This window comes from Eretmochelys imbricata, chromosome 18 (assembly GCF_965152235.1).
Source record: "Eretmochelys imbricata isolate rEreImb1 chromosome 18, rEreImb1.hap1, whole genome shotgun sequence".
Lineage (NCBI taxonomy): Eukaryota > Metazoa > Chordata > Testudines > Cheloniidae > Eretmochelys > Eretmochelys imbricata.
This window is the reverse complement of record NC_135589.1, coordinates 12138923-12155141: the sequence shown is the minus strand read 5'-3', so window position 1 is coordinate 12155141 and position 16219 is coordinate 12138923. Positions and strand designations below refer to the sequence as shown.

The 16219-nt window shown below is 42.0% G+C and overlaps 1 protein-coding gene across 5 annotated transcripts in view; it reads right to left on the bottom strand.

Moving 5' to 3' along the window:
* The window catches only part of MTOR (mechanistic target of rapamycin kinase), a 104620-nt gene that overhangs the window by 5511 nt on the left and 82890 nt on the right, over positions 1–16219 (bottom strand). For all 5 annotated transcript variants that reach the window (XM_077837599.1, XM_077837600.1, XM_077837601.1 and 2 more), the window contains 15 exons: positions 13621–13736; positions 12024–12141; positions 11142–11348; positions 10682–10782; positions 10348–10444; positions 9550–9648; positions 8651–8773; positions 7763–7945; positions 6617–6751; positions 6166–6340; positions 4952–5087; positions 3997–4144; positions 3136–3258; positions 2686–2768; positions 1034–1106 (listed from right to left, as the gene is read on the bottom strand). In XM_077837599.1, the coding sequence (XP_077693725.1) occupies positions 1034–1106; positions 2686–2768; positions 3136–3258; positions 3997–4144; positions 4952–5087; positions 6166–6340; positions 6617–6751; positions 7763–7945; positions 8651–8773; positions 9550–9648; positions 10348–10444; positions 10682–10782; positions 11142–11348; positions 12024–12141; positions 13621–13736 (1917 nt within the window). The remainder of the gene's footprint in view (positions 1–1033; positions 1107–2685; positions 2769–3135; positions 3259–3996; positions 4145–4951; positions 5088–6165; positions 6341–6616; positions 6752–7762; positions 7946–8650; positions 8774–9549; positions 9649–10347; positions 10445–10681; positions 10783–11141; positions 11349–12023; positions 12142–13620; positions 13737–16219) is intronic.

Sequence of the window (16219 nt, the reverse complement as noted above, 5' to 3'; positions counted from 1 at the left end):
AAGAGAATCAGTTAACTAATATACTAACTTTGCAGATATTTCCTTCTCCTCCTCCTTGAAAAAGCAGTTTGTTAATAAGTAAGGGACTAACTTGCCTGCTATAACTCTGAATGTTGTGGTTATAAAAAGGAAAGAAAGTGTGTGGAGGAACCAAAACGATAAAAGGTTTAGAAAACCTGACCTATGAGGAAATGTTAAAAAAACAAAAACTGGCTATGTTTAGTCTTGAGGAAAGACAGCAGAGGGGGACCTGATAACAGTCTTCACATATGTTAAGGATTCTTATAAAGATAACTGTGATCAATTGTTCTCCATATCATCTGAAGGTAAGACAAGAAGTTAATGGGCTTAATCTGACACAAGGGAGATTTAGGTTAGATATTAGGAAAAACTTTCTAGCCGTAAGGGTAGTTAGCACAAGAACAGGCTTTCAAGGAGGTCTGTGGAATCCCAATCTTCGGAGGTTTCTAAGAACAGGTTGGACAAATACGGGTCAGGTATGGTCTAGGTTTATTTGGTCCTGTCTCTGTGCAGAGGGCTGGACTTGATGACTTCTCAAGGTCTCTTCCAGCCCTACTTTTCTAAGATTCTCTAGTTGTTGGAATTTTTTTGGAGGGAAGCTGTAAACATTACTAGATAAAAGAACGTAAGAATCAAACAAAGAGTCTGTGTCTGTGCTGTTGGTAGAGAGTAATGTACTCCATATTTCAATCACAAATTGGTGTAAGGATTTGTGTGAAAACCACCACTGATACTTAGCACTCAATGTCTGTAAAACAATTGTATAACTAATCTCAACATTCTGGTGAGGTAGGTGTGCATTCTCTCCATTTTACTGACAGGTAAAGTGAGGCACAGAGTAGTTATGTGATGTGCCACAAGACCACGCTGAAAGTCAGTGTCAGAGCTAAAATAATAACTCAGGAGTTCCTGAATCCTAGTTCTGCCTTTGCTGTACTAGATAACAGGGTCTTTCTGAAATATAAAAATAAACATTTTTTTTAAACAACACATTTTTAGTACAAAAGCTCACCTCAAAACAGTCCCCAAAGTCAATATGCAGGATCTTTCCACTCAGCCTGTCTAGCATCAGGTTGGAAGGGTGTCTTTGTGAAAGGAACAGGAGAGAAGCCAGAGTGACAGATCATTAGAGAGTTACAGAAAAAATGTATCAAAAAATAAATCATGGCTTTGGTCTAGGACGACATTTATCTTTGCAAGTCAGAAGACAGCTAGTGATTGGAGACTTCTGATAGGGAAGCTATCTCATGATAAATAGCTTTCCTGAAGCACTTCCATCATGGTGTGATTAGCTTCTGTAATTACAACTCAGGAGTTTTCAGAAATCCTCTTGATTTTGAAGATAAATGTCCTATTAGACCAGACACTATATCACTATATTTTTGGATATGCACATTTTGGTTACATTCCTTTTATATTTAGGGTTGATATTCCACTCATTTTATAACGACTTTACATTTTTACAGCATAGGGAAATTTAATGAGCGTATTGCAAGTAAAGAGAGGAACTCAGGCTGTTATCAGAGGCAATCTTAGACTAGGAAGATGCTGGGTATTATAGTACTGTCTTTTATGCTGTTGTATTTCAGTTTTTATTTTAACCCCCACGTTTCACAGGTTTATAATTTAATTATCAAAAGTTCTAAGCGCAAGAGGAATTGATTTTATTACAAAAATGTTGCAGAAAGGTTTAGTTGTTATGTTACAGACCTCTAGTATAAAAATACCGGTTTCAGATGGATTTTTAAAGGAGTTATTCGGGCCTACTGGGACAGTAATCCACATACTAAAGAGGAAGTTTAGATTATCTTTGACTGGTTCATTGTAGTCTTCAGTTGACATACATATTTAAGTGACACCCCAATATGCGTTTGAACAACAGACTAGGAGCAGTTAGTATGAGGAAAATAATTTATGTTTTAAATATTATCTATATACATATTTAATCATATACTTCCTAGGTAGTATTTATGGACAAGAAAATCAGAATTAAGTGACACAAAGGAAACTGTATTAAAGACCTTGCTAAAAATCCATTAATATGAAGCACCTGTTTTCCCCCAGATACGATGCCTCAAGGGAAAGAGGCACACTAGATTGATGCTGTGTGAAAGTTGTGATGGCAGCAGTGATTCAAGATATACTTAGGTTTAAAAAGTATTCCTCTTTAAAAAGGAAATATTGAGTGCTGTCACTATGAATGCTCACTATCTACCAAGCACTGCACAAACAGTCATTTATCCTCCCGGAGTAACAACACTGGGAGGTTACCTCTTTTTGACAGATGGGGTAACTGGTTAAGTAATTTATTCAAGGCCACTCAGTGAGCGTGTGGTAGGTCTGGAATTAGAACACTCAGCTCCTTAGTTGTGTGCGTATTCCTCTCAACCACACTGCCTCTTGAAAGAGAAGACGCTCCTGTCATGCACTCAAGAGACGTACAAACCCTAGGGCCTGATCCTGGAACACTGAAGTAAATGGGAATAGCAGCAGGCCCTGAAAGGTGATATCATTTGGAGTTTGGAATAGCCAAAATGAAAGTGGTTATCACAAGAGAATATCCAGGGAATGAGCTGATGGGAGCATGACAACTATTTCAGAATGGAATCTATAAATCCTTGTAATCTGCACTTATTTCAAAGAAACTATTCCAATTTCACTTACCTGTCCCCAAGGCCCAAAATGTACCCAACCATTGACATCACAGCTAGCGAGCGGGTGTAATTAGTTCTTCTGTCAAACCACACCTGAAAAATAAGAGATGAAATTAAACAGTTCTGATTGAACTGGCTGTGCCTCAAACAAATTCAGAAAATGCATACAAGGGCACACGCACTGAAGCTGGTTAATTATGCTAATTCAGTTTACATTTCACCATTTTAATTTCGCTAACAGTAAATTAAATCTTAGTCTTTCACCCATGAATTTTTTTATCATCATATACAAAAAAATATATCAGATGCAACCCTTGGGGATCACGGGAATAATATGCATTCAGTTGTATACCTATAAACAAAGACATGCATTTACACGCGGCAGGCACTCCATTCACAGAGAGGGCAACATATTTAGCTGTCTGCAAGCGTCATTAGTCGTGACTGAAGGTGAACGTACCTCAGAGCTGGGACTTTTTAGCCACAGCAGTTTGGCCAGATCATCACCAGCAGTATTATTGACAGCGTGTTCAAACACCTCCACCTTCTGCATCAACGTCAGATGGTCGTAGTCTGGAGCCATCTAAAATAGAGAAATGTCATTCAGCAGCCACCAAGTTTTCCATAACAATTCTGAAACAACCGCAGTATGAGGAATGTGTCAATCTCTACTAGTTTACAGAGCAAAACGATGAGAAAGTGATTAAATGACCATTAATTGCTCTGCAGCACAAACCAATTCATTTTCAGGAAACTCAGCCAGAAGTCATTTGAAATGCAATACCCCACGGTGTGGCCACAAACATTCCAACAGCTACTTTTATTGTTAAGAAAAGAGCTGAGAGAGAATTTTAGTTCTGGAAAAAGATTAAGTCTTCTGGGTTATGATACCCACTCTGTTTACTGACAGAGCCAACAGTACAAGCTTCCCTATACCTCCCCCACCAATGTGCAATTTTCAGGCTCTGCCTATGCTCGTGAATATTAGCTGCAGTGGGACTGTTTGTGATATGGACACCTCTGCTGGGAGCCAGACTAATCTCTACCAACCTCATTTTAGCTGTAAGAACTTGTGGTCACTATCAACATGGAAAGTGAGAGGCGAATAACTCCAAAGCCTGTCACTAATTTATGCGTGCTTTTGAATATTCTAGCATTTTTATTTTATATTAGTGCATAGTTAGAGTAATTTTAATATGAAAAGGGATCAAAAGACAGGTAAATAAATGGGAACAAGAGAGCTTGTCCCATTACTTTCACTGCTCAGAGGGATATTAGCGAGCTAACAGAGCAGCTAATTGCGTGCTGTCGCGCCCTTTACCCGCAGCATGATGCGATGTTCGATATTGAGAAGGATCTTTTTCTTTTCCCTGTAGTCTCGGATGAGCGCGTGCAGAGTGTCACAGTGGGGAACCCAGCCTATCAGGCCAGAGTTTGTAGACAGTGGAATAACGGCATATCTCTGGATGCTAGGGGGAAGGGGAGAGAGAGAAAAAAAATCACGGCTCAAATTGCTGGACATTAGGAATTGGTGTATTTTCATGATGTTCAAAATCTACCAATCTAGAGCAACCCACCACCTAAATCTGGGGAATGTGATGTATCCAATTCATTACTTTATCACCCAGTCTTTTTTCAAATTAACTGGCAAACACTTCTTGATAGAGTACTACTGTTTATTCTTAAGAATTATTTTAAGCAGTTTATGTTAAGCTCACTGAGAGATCACTTTCTGAAGCTTTGTGGTAAGTGACCCACAACAATCTATTAATTGCAGAAGGCATTCTGCTCGATGTGTGTTAACATGTGAAAAACAAGGGTGCAGAACTACAGTCAGTGGCTACTTAAATTGAGCACCAGTGTGAGTATGCACTGGGTATTTTAAAATCTTCTTGCCAAGAATCCACCATTTCACAAGATTATATGTACCTCCCAAAGTAGGATTATAAACCACATTACAATATGAACAAAACAGTCACTGGACTCTCCTAAACGAGCAAGGTTATTAATGCTCTCAGGCTCCAGAGCCAATAACAGAAATGCCTTGAATTGCAATCATCTTGAAGATGATGAAACTCCAACGAAAGGGGTTTATTTAAAACAAAAACAAACATAAAAAAACCCTCCTTTCGACAGACATTATCTCCAGCTATTAGTTACCTAAATGTTGCATTTTGTGTTGTGTTACTGGATTTTCCATTTCTTCATCAGCTAGCAGAAAGTATAGTGGTGTTAGGTGCATCGGCATTAATGAATAAGAAGATCCTACCAAATACCTGAGGTTTTTACGCAGAGATGTCGGGTCATTGGCCAGCAGAGTGTTGACTAGTCCAAAGAGCTGCATCACTCTCTCATCCTGGCGAAGGTCCTCATGGCCCTTCAAAAGGAATACAAACTCATGCCCATTGCTTCCTGCAAGAGAAGATACAGGGGGGTGGTGAGGTGGAGTGTAGTATCTTACATGAACAATCAGATGAAGTCTGAATCACATTTAAATGGACAGAATGACAGCAAGATTCAGAATGTTGGGTAGATATATTTTATAAACTTCCTTCTGCGAGTGGAAATTCGCTTGTTAAGCAATAATGCAACAAAACAAGGCTTGATTTCTTGGTATTCATTAAAGAAAGGTCACCAAGACTCCACTCTTTAGAAGGAGATGCAATGCTAAGATAAATAAGACAACAGGACACTGACATGACAAAATGACAAAAACTCTACTGCTTTCGTGCATTTTTGCTGTCACCTTTTGCATCTCTCTCCACACTCACACACACTCAAGCTCCACATCACTGTGTTCAGCCCTTCATATACACTGTAAATGGAACCCTAATCCAGTCCTCCACCCGCTTTCTTGGTCTGTATACCCCTCTTCCTTTAGTTCTTTTTGCTCTTCCAAACTGTGTAGCCAAAGGAACTAAACTGGTGGCTTAAACATCAGTCTTATAACAACATTACTCCCTGCAGCCATGGGTTTGACTCCTGTTAAGGTCGATAGAGCCTTTCACTCTGCTGGGTTAAAGGAGTTGAGTACAATGCATTTTACTAAATGTTTTTTCAGAGAGAACATAAAAATCCAAGGGCCTGTTTGTTTTGAACATAAAATCGAAGATATTATGCTCATTATATAATTTCCCTTCCTTTCCACTTTTGCATAGCATGCCATGGGCCAGTTGGCTGACAGCCTCCATCCCAGAGATGGCTATGGCTCAGTGTTACTTTAGCTACGTAACTGAAGCACTCTGGGATGAAAGACACTCTATAAAAGTATTTCCCTTATCTTCCAGTTCCATGCTTGCTTCTTGGTGAGGAGCTAGGGAGAGAGCACATATTGATATTTCCAGAAATAGGAAAGTAGGGCAATCTGAGCAGCTGGCTTGTCCTGAAAATCATTTACAGAAAATGAAAAATCCACTTTCTAAAGGGACTTTAGTGAAGACTTTCCTGAAAAGGTATACAGTCTGAGCTAAACTCAACTTGCATTTCTCACCCATTAATGTCAATTTCCTGGGCCTCTGCTTGGACGTGATGACCTGCAGGGATGGTGCAATGGATTGAATGCGGATGATTGGCTGGTTGGGATCATATGTTCCTGGCACTGCTAATTCCAAATCCCGGCACATGAGGAGTTTTGGTGACACATACTGTAGTTCTAAGGAAGTGAGCTGCCAGCAAGAAAAAAACAAACAAACAAAGCCAAAGTTTTATATACGTCTGTGTGTCTATTTCATACCACTGAAATATGAAAAAAGCTGATGTTAGGGAGGGCATAGAACAGTTCACAGGCAACCATCAATATTTCAGTTACTTGCAAAAAGCACTGCATAAGGTGTAAGCCAGCAGCAGGTATTTCTGGAATACCCTTGTTGAGTATTTTGGATAAACACATATGGGCATTGACAGCTTACACTGTAAAACCCTGAATTGTACCTCCCCCCCACCTGAGGCAGCTGCTTAGAGATCCGCCTGAACACATGGTAATAGAGATCCCAGGCCTGGGTGAGGTCCTTGACATTTCCTGATTTCATGTACTTCCTGCACCATTCCTGAGCCTCCATTAAGTCTCTGCCATATGCCTGGGGAGGAAGAAGAAAAATGAACCCTTACTACAGTCTACAGAGGAACAAATGAAAAGTAAATACTTATCACTTACAAAGAGCTTCATTTATTTAATCTCAAAATCCTGTACAATCATTAACCGTTCCCAAGGTTACAAGGCAAATCAGTGGCAGGACCAAGATTAGAATGCAAGTATTTCTGGCTGTGTTGACTCTATTAGACAATGCTGCCCCACACAGATTTCATCCCCAAAAGGAACCAGAAAAGGCAGAAATACCCTTTAATGGTGGAGCTGTGGGGCTAAAGCAACAGTCACAAATTCAAATAAGCTGCTATGCTGACCGGTGGCAGCATTGACGCGGACGGTGAAGCAGTGTAACTGAGACAGAGGAAATCACTTCAAAGGAGGAGGCACTCACTCTCATAGATGCCTTTGGTGGGTATATTTTACAAAGCCCACGTAACATCTGTTAGACACTAGACTCCAAGTGCCATTTGTTTGATCAGATTACGCCCAGGTAGAATTAGAGTCCCCAAAGATCAAGAATGCAGAAATAAGTGTCGTGGAGTGAAGCTAGTATAAATTATCTCAAGAGCCTCACCCTTAGCTCAATTGGTGGGATAACCCCCCACCTCTGTTTCAGAGTCTAGAACTGGGTTTGAAGCATGTTCACTCCCTGAAGCACTCTTCCTTCTCAACATGCTCCTCAATCTGATTGAAAGGATGCAAACAAACAGTGAGACTGTCAAAACTCCTCCCAGGGGCCTAGAATTGGGACTCTTTGGAGGTCGGCTTTACTGTACAGCAGAGCAGTCACTCTGTCAAGCTTCCACAGTGAAAAACTGGAGTTAAAGAAAGCTTGAGAGAGAGAGACACATGCGCCATCCACAGCAGCCTTCCATCCAATAATAAAAAATCCATTGCCTTTTCTACTACCTTGATAAAAGGTACTGGGAATGTTTTTGAGGCAGGGTGTTCTGTTTTTTGGGGCTACAGGAAGCTCAGACTGCACTCTACTAGCAGCTACCTGATTGAAAGACGTTTCCTTGAGAGTCTGGGGCCCACGCTCCATCATAGCATGAAGTGGCTCCAGCACCTCAAACATTCCCTTCACATTCCTCTCTCCAAAGTACAGACGGGATGCCTCTTCCAGCCCTTCATGCCACATCTCATGCCAGAGGATGGCTACACGGATCAGCTCTTCACTCACCTGGATTAGGATAGGGAAGATAATAAATTCCTATGGGGGAAAAAAACTGCATGAACGCAGAGAGGCTTAAAAGTATTAGACTACTTTCACCTTGAGAATGGTTTCACCTACTCCCTGCTGGTGGCTAGAGGAAGCCACATGAATTTTTCCCAGTTGTCTACTTGATAAACTTTCTCCTGTGAGTACCCCCACTGGACTACTATAAACTGATTTGCTCACCTGCCAATATGTTTGCAATCACATGAAGTTTGCCTCATAATATATTCCTGCCTTTAGTTATTCATTAAGAATTTAGCAAATCAAGATAAACCGGCCCCTTCCCCCAAAACAAGTCAGACTTGGGATGTTCTGTTTCCCTTTCTCATTAAATTAAAGTTTCTCTTTTTGGGGTCAATGATTCCCTTTCCCCATTCTCCTCACCTCCTCAGGTTCATCTGTGACAAACATCACAACCCCAATATTTAAAGGTTATGGTCCCATCACACTAGAAAGTCTCCTTGAGACTGTGTACTCTAACACTATCATTCCTTCCCAACAAATTAATCATACTCAGAATCAACTAATCTAACATTTTTAAAAACTAACATTTTTCTTTGGTTTAATGGGAGAAAATACTGCTACAAGAACAGACCAAAAAACCCCTTAATATGGCTGGTACATCAGTCCATGGAATGATTCTTTATTGACCATACACAGAGCACTCACCATCATTGCCTGCTGTACCAGAGTGTTACTGTGCTCACACATGTTTTTCAGGATCTTATTGGCAGCATTGTGGCGTGCAGTTGTGGTGGATTTAGAGGCCACAGTCAAGGGATAGATCAAAGCCTATGACACACATCACACAGTAATAATTTATAACTGCACACACATAACAGGGGCTGCATAGATCAAGAGACTAACAAGACTAAAACAAAACAAGTCCAAGTACATAGAAACCAGGTGACAAGCCTGGTTCAATACCATTCTACTAAGAAATGACAGTTTTGCGGCAGAAAAAGTAACTCATTTATTGAAATGGATAACTGAAGGATTAAACGTATTTGTTTTTCCATCAGAAAGTAACATTATCTGAAACGCTTGGATTTTCACTGATCAGGTAGCAGGATAATTCCCGTGGTGACGAACTGGTGCCAAAAACTTCTAGAGGAACAGAAAATTCTCCTCCCCAGCATGCTAGGACAGATTCTCTACACTAAGGTAGGAAATGCAGCTAGTATGTTAGCAGCAGCTACTGTTCATTAACAGTAATAATTACTTAATGGAGTTAGATTTAAGGAAGCAATTTTCACCATCAGGTGTCCCAACAGACAGAGAAGACTTTAAATTCTGCCTGATCTCTATGCTGCATGTCTCATCTGCCCCTCATTTCCATCTTTCCTGTGAGGGGGCTGAGGGAATAAATCTTTCGGGGAATGAGTAAGCTATTCAGGAGAGGAAGCAGTAATAAAGCTCTTTTGATATAAACTATAACCAGTCCTGTGCCAGCATCTGCTCCTCACACCTTCACTCCCTAGTCACTCTCATTATAAACATCTAATAGAATAAGGAAGCTTTACTTGACCAAGACTCTATTGAGAATCTTCCTCAAGGCCACAGCTTACCTGCGGGTGATATCTTCCAATATCTGTGAGGAGCTGGTGAATAAGGCGCCCCACTAAAGGCCGAGGGGTATCGATTCTTGCAATGAGCTGAGGGATCACCTGATAGCAAAGGTGAGAAAATAAAAATCCCTGTCACACTCGCATGTATAGTTCACAAGCTGCTCAGTCCAACCAATCTCCTCAGAGATCTCTAAGGCTCTGTTTGTCCACTGCAAAGTAGCCAGAGATCCCAGCACGCATTCTACCAACTAGATACAAAGATCCAAATGGTGATATCAGAGGGACAGAACAGCTATGTGAGAGGACAACTATCATGTGCAACCAGTCCCTTGTGGTAGATGTTAATTCTTGCACACAGTGATGGGTGATACCCCCGTTCCAAACTGTTGCAGGCTTCTCCCACACCTTGAACAAGGGTAAATGTAAAGCAAATAAAAAGTGGAGCCTCTTGTATGAAGTGCAGTCTATAAAGTCATCCTGAAATGGACTGAGGGTCTGGATCACAGAAGAGTAGCACATCACTGCACGTTATCTCTAACTTTAAAATCCCTCATCTTTTCTCTCTCTCTGGCACTAATCAGCTCAGTCACCTGGGAATGCTGCTCCAGTTTCTGCCCAAGGTGCTTATTAAAAGAGTTACAATTCCTGCTGTGAGCACCCTGCTCTCATCAGGTCACGTACAAAGGTTCCTTCGGCAGGGTGCCATTTGGGATGTTACAGTCATTGAGATTCCAAAGGGCTAGGTAAGACAAAGTTAGGTCAGAAGTGGAATCTACCCCAACCCCTCCCACGCCTTACCTGCAGCCAGGTGTCTATTTGGATTGCCTTGACCCCTTCAACCAGAGCTTCATTGACATCAGGCCAGTGACCATAGTCAAACCATAGAGTAAGAACCCTGAAGAAAGAAAAAAACAGGACATTCCAGTGTCTTGTTTTCAGAACCCACAGCAGTCTCTTCTTCCCCCCAACCAAGAGCATGTGGTTATAAACAAGCTTGGACTGAATGTTCAGTCTTCATCTTGTTTAGCTGTACGTGAAGAGAGCAGGAACATGTTACAGGGAGTCCTAAAGCGAGTGAGTTCTGGATATCACTAGCAGCTTGATTTTGTTTGGTATGTGCTTTACTAAGTACCTGAGAGTATCCTGTAGATTGTTGCCTCGAGACAGAGAGATAGAGCGGAAGAAACCCTGGACAGCAGGGACTGTATACAGCAAGAGGGTCTTGGACAAATCCTGTGGGAATGAAAATAGCTGCCTTAGTTCTACAAAAGCATCTGAGGGTGAAGGATGTAGTTCCCCATGTTCTTTCCTCACCACCTCCACTGCAGTGCAACAGCAGCTAGGATTCTTATTATACTTGAATTTATGGGCAAAAATTATAAAACACGAAGAAGAACTAAAACTTTCTGCTTCAAATTATACTTCCTATAATGTGTGTCAAAGGTCCTATAATGTGTGCTTCAAATTATACCTCCTATGATGTGTGTCATTAGAGACTTCCCAGACAGGAAAGTTGCTTGATATTTCTTTGAAACAATGCACCCATCAAGTGGTGCCACTCATCCCCAGCAGGCAGGCAGGGAGGGCCGTACCTCCGTGACTTTCTTTTGCACAGGAGATGGAAGGGGACTGTTCTCTGTGCTCTCTGCCTCGCTGTCGCTGTTGCTGCCCTCCGTGTTGGCACTGGTGATGCTGGTTCCACTGACATGACGCAGCTTCTTCTTCTCATCTCTGGCCTGGTTCTGATGCTTGTAGTGAAGCACAGCCTCAAAGTTCATCACTGCCCAAGCGTGCCAGGCCTGACGATGGGAGAGCAGAATATCAATAGGAATCCCCCAAACGATGAAGCCTCTACGCAGGCCCCACTTTCTAGTGATTAAAGGATCCCTGCTGCAGCAGAATTAAATCATGCCCCATTCCCCACCTCATCAAAGATCAAACTGAAGAGCTAAAATTCAAGACAAGGGGAAGTATGAGGAAATGAAATATAAGGAGAGGACAATGAGGGAGAGACAGAAGGGTAGGTGCTGAGGAGCAGGCTGCCCAAGGGGCTATCTGGTCTCAAATGTATAGGAACTCCTCAAAGCTCCCCAAAGGAGCTTCTGGCTTCACAGTGGAAATCCTATAGAATTACAACACTTTGTGGAGCAAGTTTAAACACTTCCCCATAGATTAATTTCCGTCGTTTACCTAAGGAGCCATAATTAACCCACAAGAGAGAAGATCCCAAATGTGACAGCATGGGTTGAACTGCAGTCCCGTTCCACTGGTCTGCAAACATCAGCAGTTGCATTTTGACCTGAGCTGCAGGGTCACTTACACTGGGGTCAGTGATATACCAGTGTCTAAGCTATTTTAACAGGGCAGAAGGTTATATGGGCCGCACAATGTTGTATTGCATTGCGCTGTATTTTGGGATACAGCGCTCGTTATATTGCCTCCGCAGTTTAGTAATGAGTTCTCTCCATGGCTACCTTGTACCAGTTGCGGTCGTGCTCAGTTGAGGCACTGTAGTACTGCAGGACTTTGGGGATAGTGCTCTCATTGATGCCTTGCAGATTAAGCTGCCACTCTCCCAGTTTCAGGAAACACCTGAAAAAGCCAGGGAAATGATTAACCCTAAAACAGAACAAGCACTAAGAAATCAGACTGTCGGTTTAAAATGCAGAATTCTAGTCCAAGCTCTGAAAAGAATAATCTGGAAACCCATTCGATAAGCCACCGTTAAACACTGATGGGGAAGAGCTACACTGTAGTTAAGTAGCTCACAAGGGTCAAGACTCCAAAGGTTCTGTTTCTAAACTCAGCCACTAACTTGCTTTGATTCTGGCCAAGACACGAACTCTCTGCACCTTAGTATACCCAGTTATACGATGAAGCTAGCAAGTGTCCACAGGGGCATCAGGAGGCTTAATTAATGTTCATAAAATGTTCTGAAATCCTCATATGAAACTCGCAATACAGGGGACACTGTCACCATATGAGGTGCCTGACATAATGTACTGAATGGCCGCAGATACAAGCATCACATAACCCACCCACCGCCAGCAGGCCCTGAAGGAAAGCACTATGAAAACCAGTCACTAGGGGGCATTGAGACTGGTCTTGGCCAGAGCCAAGAATCACTGTTCACTCCTGCCCTGAGGACAGGAACTAAAATATATTCATTGCAAAAGGAGGGATGCTCTGAAAGGTTTAATGCTTAGGTCCCTCGGGAAGCTTTAAGTGTCACAGTAATGCAGCCGAGTCCTTTCTACCGCTTTCGATTTTCAGTGAGTGTTACACAGGGAAAATTCAGTGCTGAACTCATCAGCACTTGCCTTTCAAGCTAGATCGTGACAGGTGGTCTAGGAAGAGAATGGCTGTTATAGACCTCTCATTCTGGAAAAAAGATACAGTTAAGAAAAAATACAGGTCCTTTTTAAAGTTCCCTTCAGCAGTAAAACATCATCATCTTTTGATCATTCAGTTTCTTACTCGGACAGGAAATGATAGAATCTCCAGGCCCCAAGAACTCAGAAGGGAAACTGACATTTTTACTAGATGTATTTTTAACGTAACACTATTTTTTAAGAGGCTACCTCAAGCTGGGCACCCAGTAGTCAGAAGCACAGCTGCACCGAGTGCCTGAGCTGCCAAAAGCTTGGATGCGGCCAGGCTGAGTCAGCCATGTGGAAAGTGTTTCTTTACTGCTGATTGGAACCCCCCAAAAACAAAGAATTAGTCATGCTGGGACCTCTGGCTTCTTCAATCAATCAGCCACACTGCAGGAAATATACAACCAGCTGCCTGAGACAAACACAAGCTTGCTTAAATGGTGTCTCAGTGTCATTAACCTCTGTCATTCAGCAGAGCCTCTGAATTCGCAGAAGGTTTAGCTGCTGGAATTACACACTGGACAGGCATGTGACATAACACAACTGGCCTCTATCGGCAAAATGAAGACAACTCTGGCCCTCCCCATTCTAAGTGGAATTGCTGTTCTTGTATTTTCTGCAAGGATTCTGCAACCTCAGAATCTGTGCTGGTGGCAATAACCAGGAACTGGACCTCAAAGGACACGGTACTAACCGTGCCATGAGTTTGTGGAGTTCCTGCTTGTGCTGCTGGTCTTCGGTTGCGATGGCATGCTGTGCTTGTTGCTGCATTGTCTGCACAAAGTGCTGCATATGCTGGAAGGCATCGATCTGCAATCGGATGTCGACAGTATGAAAGTATGAGTTAAATACAGCTTCACAAGGGAGAAGGCTATCCATTAGAAATAAAGGTATTAATGGGAGCCAAAGCAGATCTTCATTTTCCCCTCAATGCCCTCTAACCATTTACACCCATATGGAGTAACTTTGCTTTATATGATGGATGTATAAATGGATTTATTCTATATTCTTTCATGGCACCTATCAGTCTTTAGCATGCATGAACCTTGAATCGCCACCTCACAAATTTGGCAACTGAACTGCTACTCAGGACTTAACTTCAGGGGACTCACCTTCATCTCACACATTCAGCCAAAAGCCTGGCTGTAGAGACATGCCCTAGCACTATGTTGTTAAGGCCAACAAACCCTGACTCTGGCGACCTGAAAAAGTCAACTCTACAAATGAGAACCTTCAACTGAGAAGGGTCTACTGCTGGGCCTGGAAAATTTGATTTTAGGAACTGAACAAAAGCCTCTCCACTGATTTGCCATAGGACATTGGGGCAAATCCCAGATTATCCAGGACGTCAATGAATGTAACCAGCACCTTGAAATTCACTTGGAAGCAAAGAGGTGGCTAATGCAGAGCACACATTCTTACGTAATCTGGTGGCCCACCAAATTTAGGAGGGATTTTGTAATCTGTAAATATGTCAGAATGGCAAGCAGATTGATGGTACCAGAGATTACGGGAAGCCCATCTAAAACACACTTTGCTTGAGAAAACTGGTTTGAGGGAAAACTGCCTAAGGAAACTCACAGCTTCTTGGGCTTCCCTGTTCTCCCCTTAGACTCCAGGCCTGGCTCATAGTGCCAGTCCTGAAGTATTGTAGATCTTTAACTAGTTGAAAGGTCCAGACTTGTCTGCAGGTTGTTTTGGAAGCCTCATGGAACAGCATATGGCTCTTTTGCTGAAGGGTTAAAGAGAGTTTAGTGCAGAAGCAACTCCTGATAGCAAGATTTGGGAAAAAATACTTTCAACTCAATGAAAAAAAATTAAAAATAGGAAAAATTGAAGTTAAAAGTCAAAAGGGGTATCTGCGCTCCACTGGAAGCAATTAAACCTAAAGCCCTTGAAATCTAAAAGGTCTCTTCAGGTCAGGAACTGCACAATGGGCTATTAAGAGGCCAATTTGTTTCTCTTCTGTCTATGGGAATGAGCATTTTTCTCATTAACGGAGCTATTTAAGAGGGTGAGACAGGAGCCACCTGAATTGGAATGACTCATCAGCTCAGTGCAAATGTCAACCTTACTTTACAGCATGCTGAATTCAATCAACCATCAGGAAAAAGGGTTTTAACTGAGAGGCAGAACCTGGAAAATTGTCATGCTGCTAATCCGAACACAGGGAGAGCAGAGGGATCTTTATGTGGCTAATAAGATACCCATCCCCATCAAGTATCTGCCAGTAAAATGGTAGTACTCTTCGGCTGAATGTAATTAAGGTTTATCTAAAATGGGTGAAGACATACTTTTAAAAATCTGATGCTCCCACCTCCCATTACTACCCATGCCTGGCAATCTGCTTCCCCTGGTCACCATATAGAATAAAACTCTTCTGTTTCAATTGACATGAATTCTGAGGCAATGTACTCCAGAGTATCAAAGTGAGCAGTTTATTTAAACACGTGGATTTATAAATCAATGTGCAGTTTTGTAGTGGGAGGAATCTCTTTGGCCTGCAGTGGCTGGCAAAAGTCTTTGCTAGGAGAGGTTTTGTGGGGTTTATTCTCTCACTACACCCCCTCTCAGAGAAAAGCTAATATTAGTCTATAGGTGCTGAGTGGAAGGTCACCATCTAGACCTCATTTTGTCTTTCAGTGGATTTGGGAAGCGTCAAGTTAGAAGCAGACAGCTAACAACAGAGCAAGTTTCAGGCAAGTTATGACTTATTCCAAACCTGAGTGTGGCAGGAGAAAACTCAGCCTTCTACGACTACAGAGCTGCACTAAAAGTCATACAGCCACATCGAGGTTACATGCCTGGCCACGTAACATTCTACAAACAGCCATATGTCTGCATGTGTTCTATTTCATAGATTCATAATAAAAAAACAACCACCACCATTTGATCAGTTAGTCCATCCCCCAGCAATACAAGAATGTTCCCACATTTTCAGTGTTTTGTCCAGATAAACACAGGCATCCAAATTTTCTAGATTGCAGTCCCTGTCACATTGTAATCTGGCTTCTGCTAGGACAGTGCTGCAGCGCTAGCCTGCATTTCAAAAATCAAGCACTTACATTTAAAGGTGTGCAAAGAGCCTATTTAACAGTCATGGGTCTATGTCTCCAAACAGAACAGAGCTCACAACCAATGCTGAAACTTACATGCAATTCGAATACTGTTCTTGGGATGGGGTATTGCTTACACAGCACTATAAATATACACAGAGCTTTACAAACTAGAAACAGAGAGGCATAGCCCCTGCACCAAAGAAGCTATATAATGCAATAAAGAGAGAGAACAGT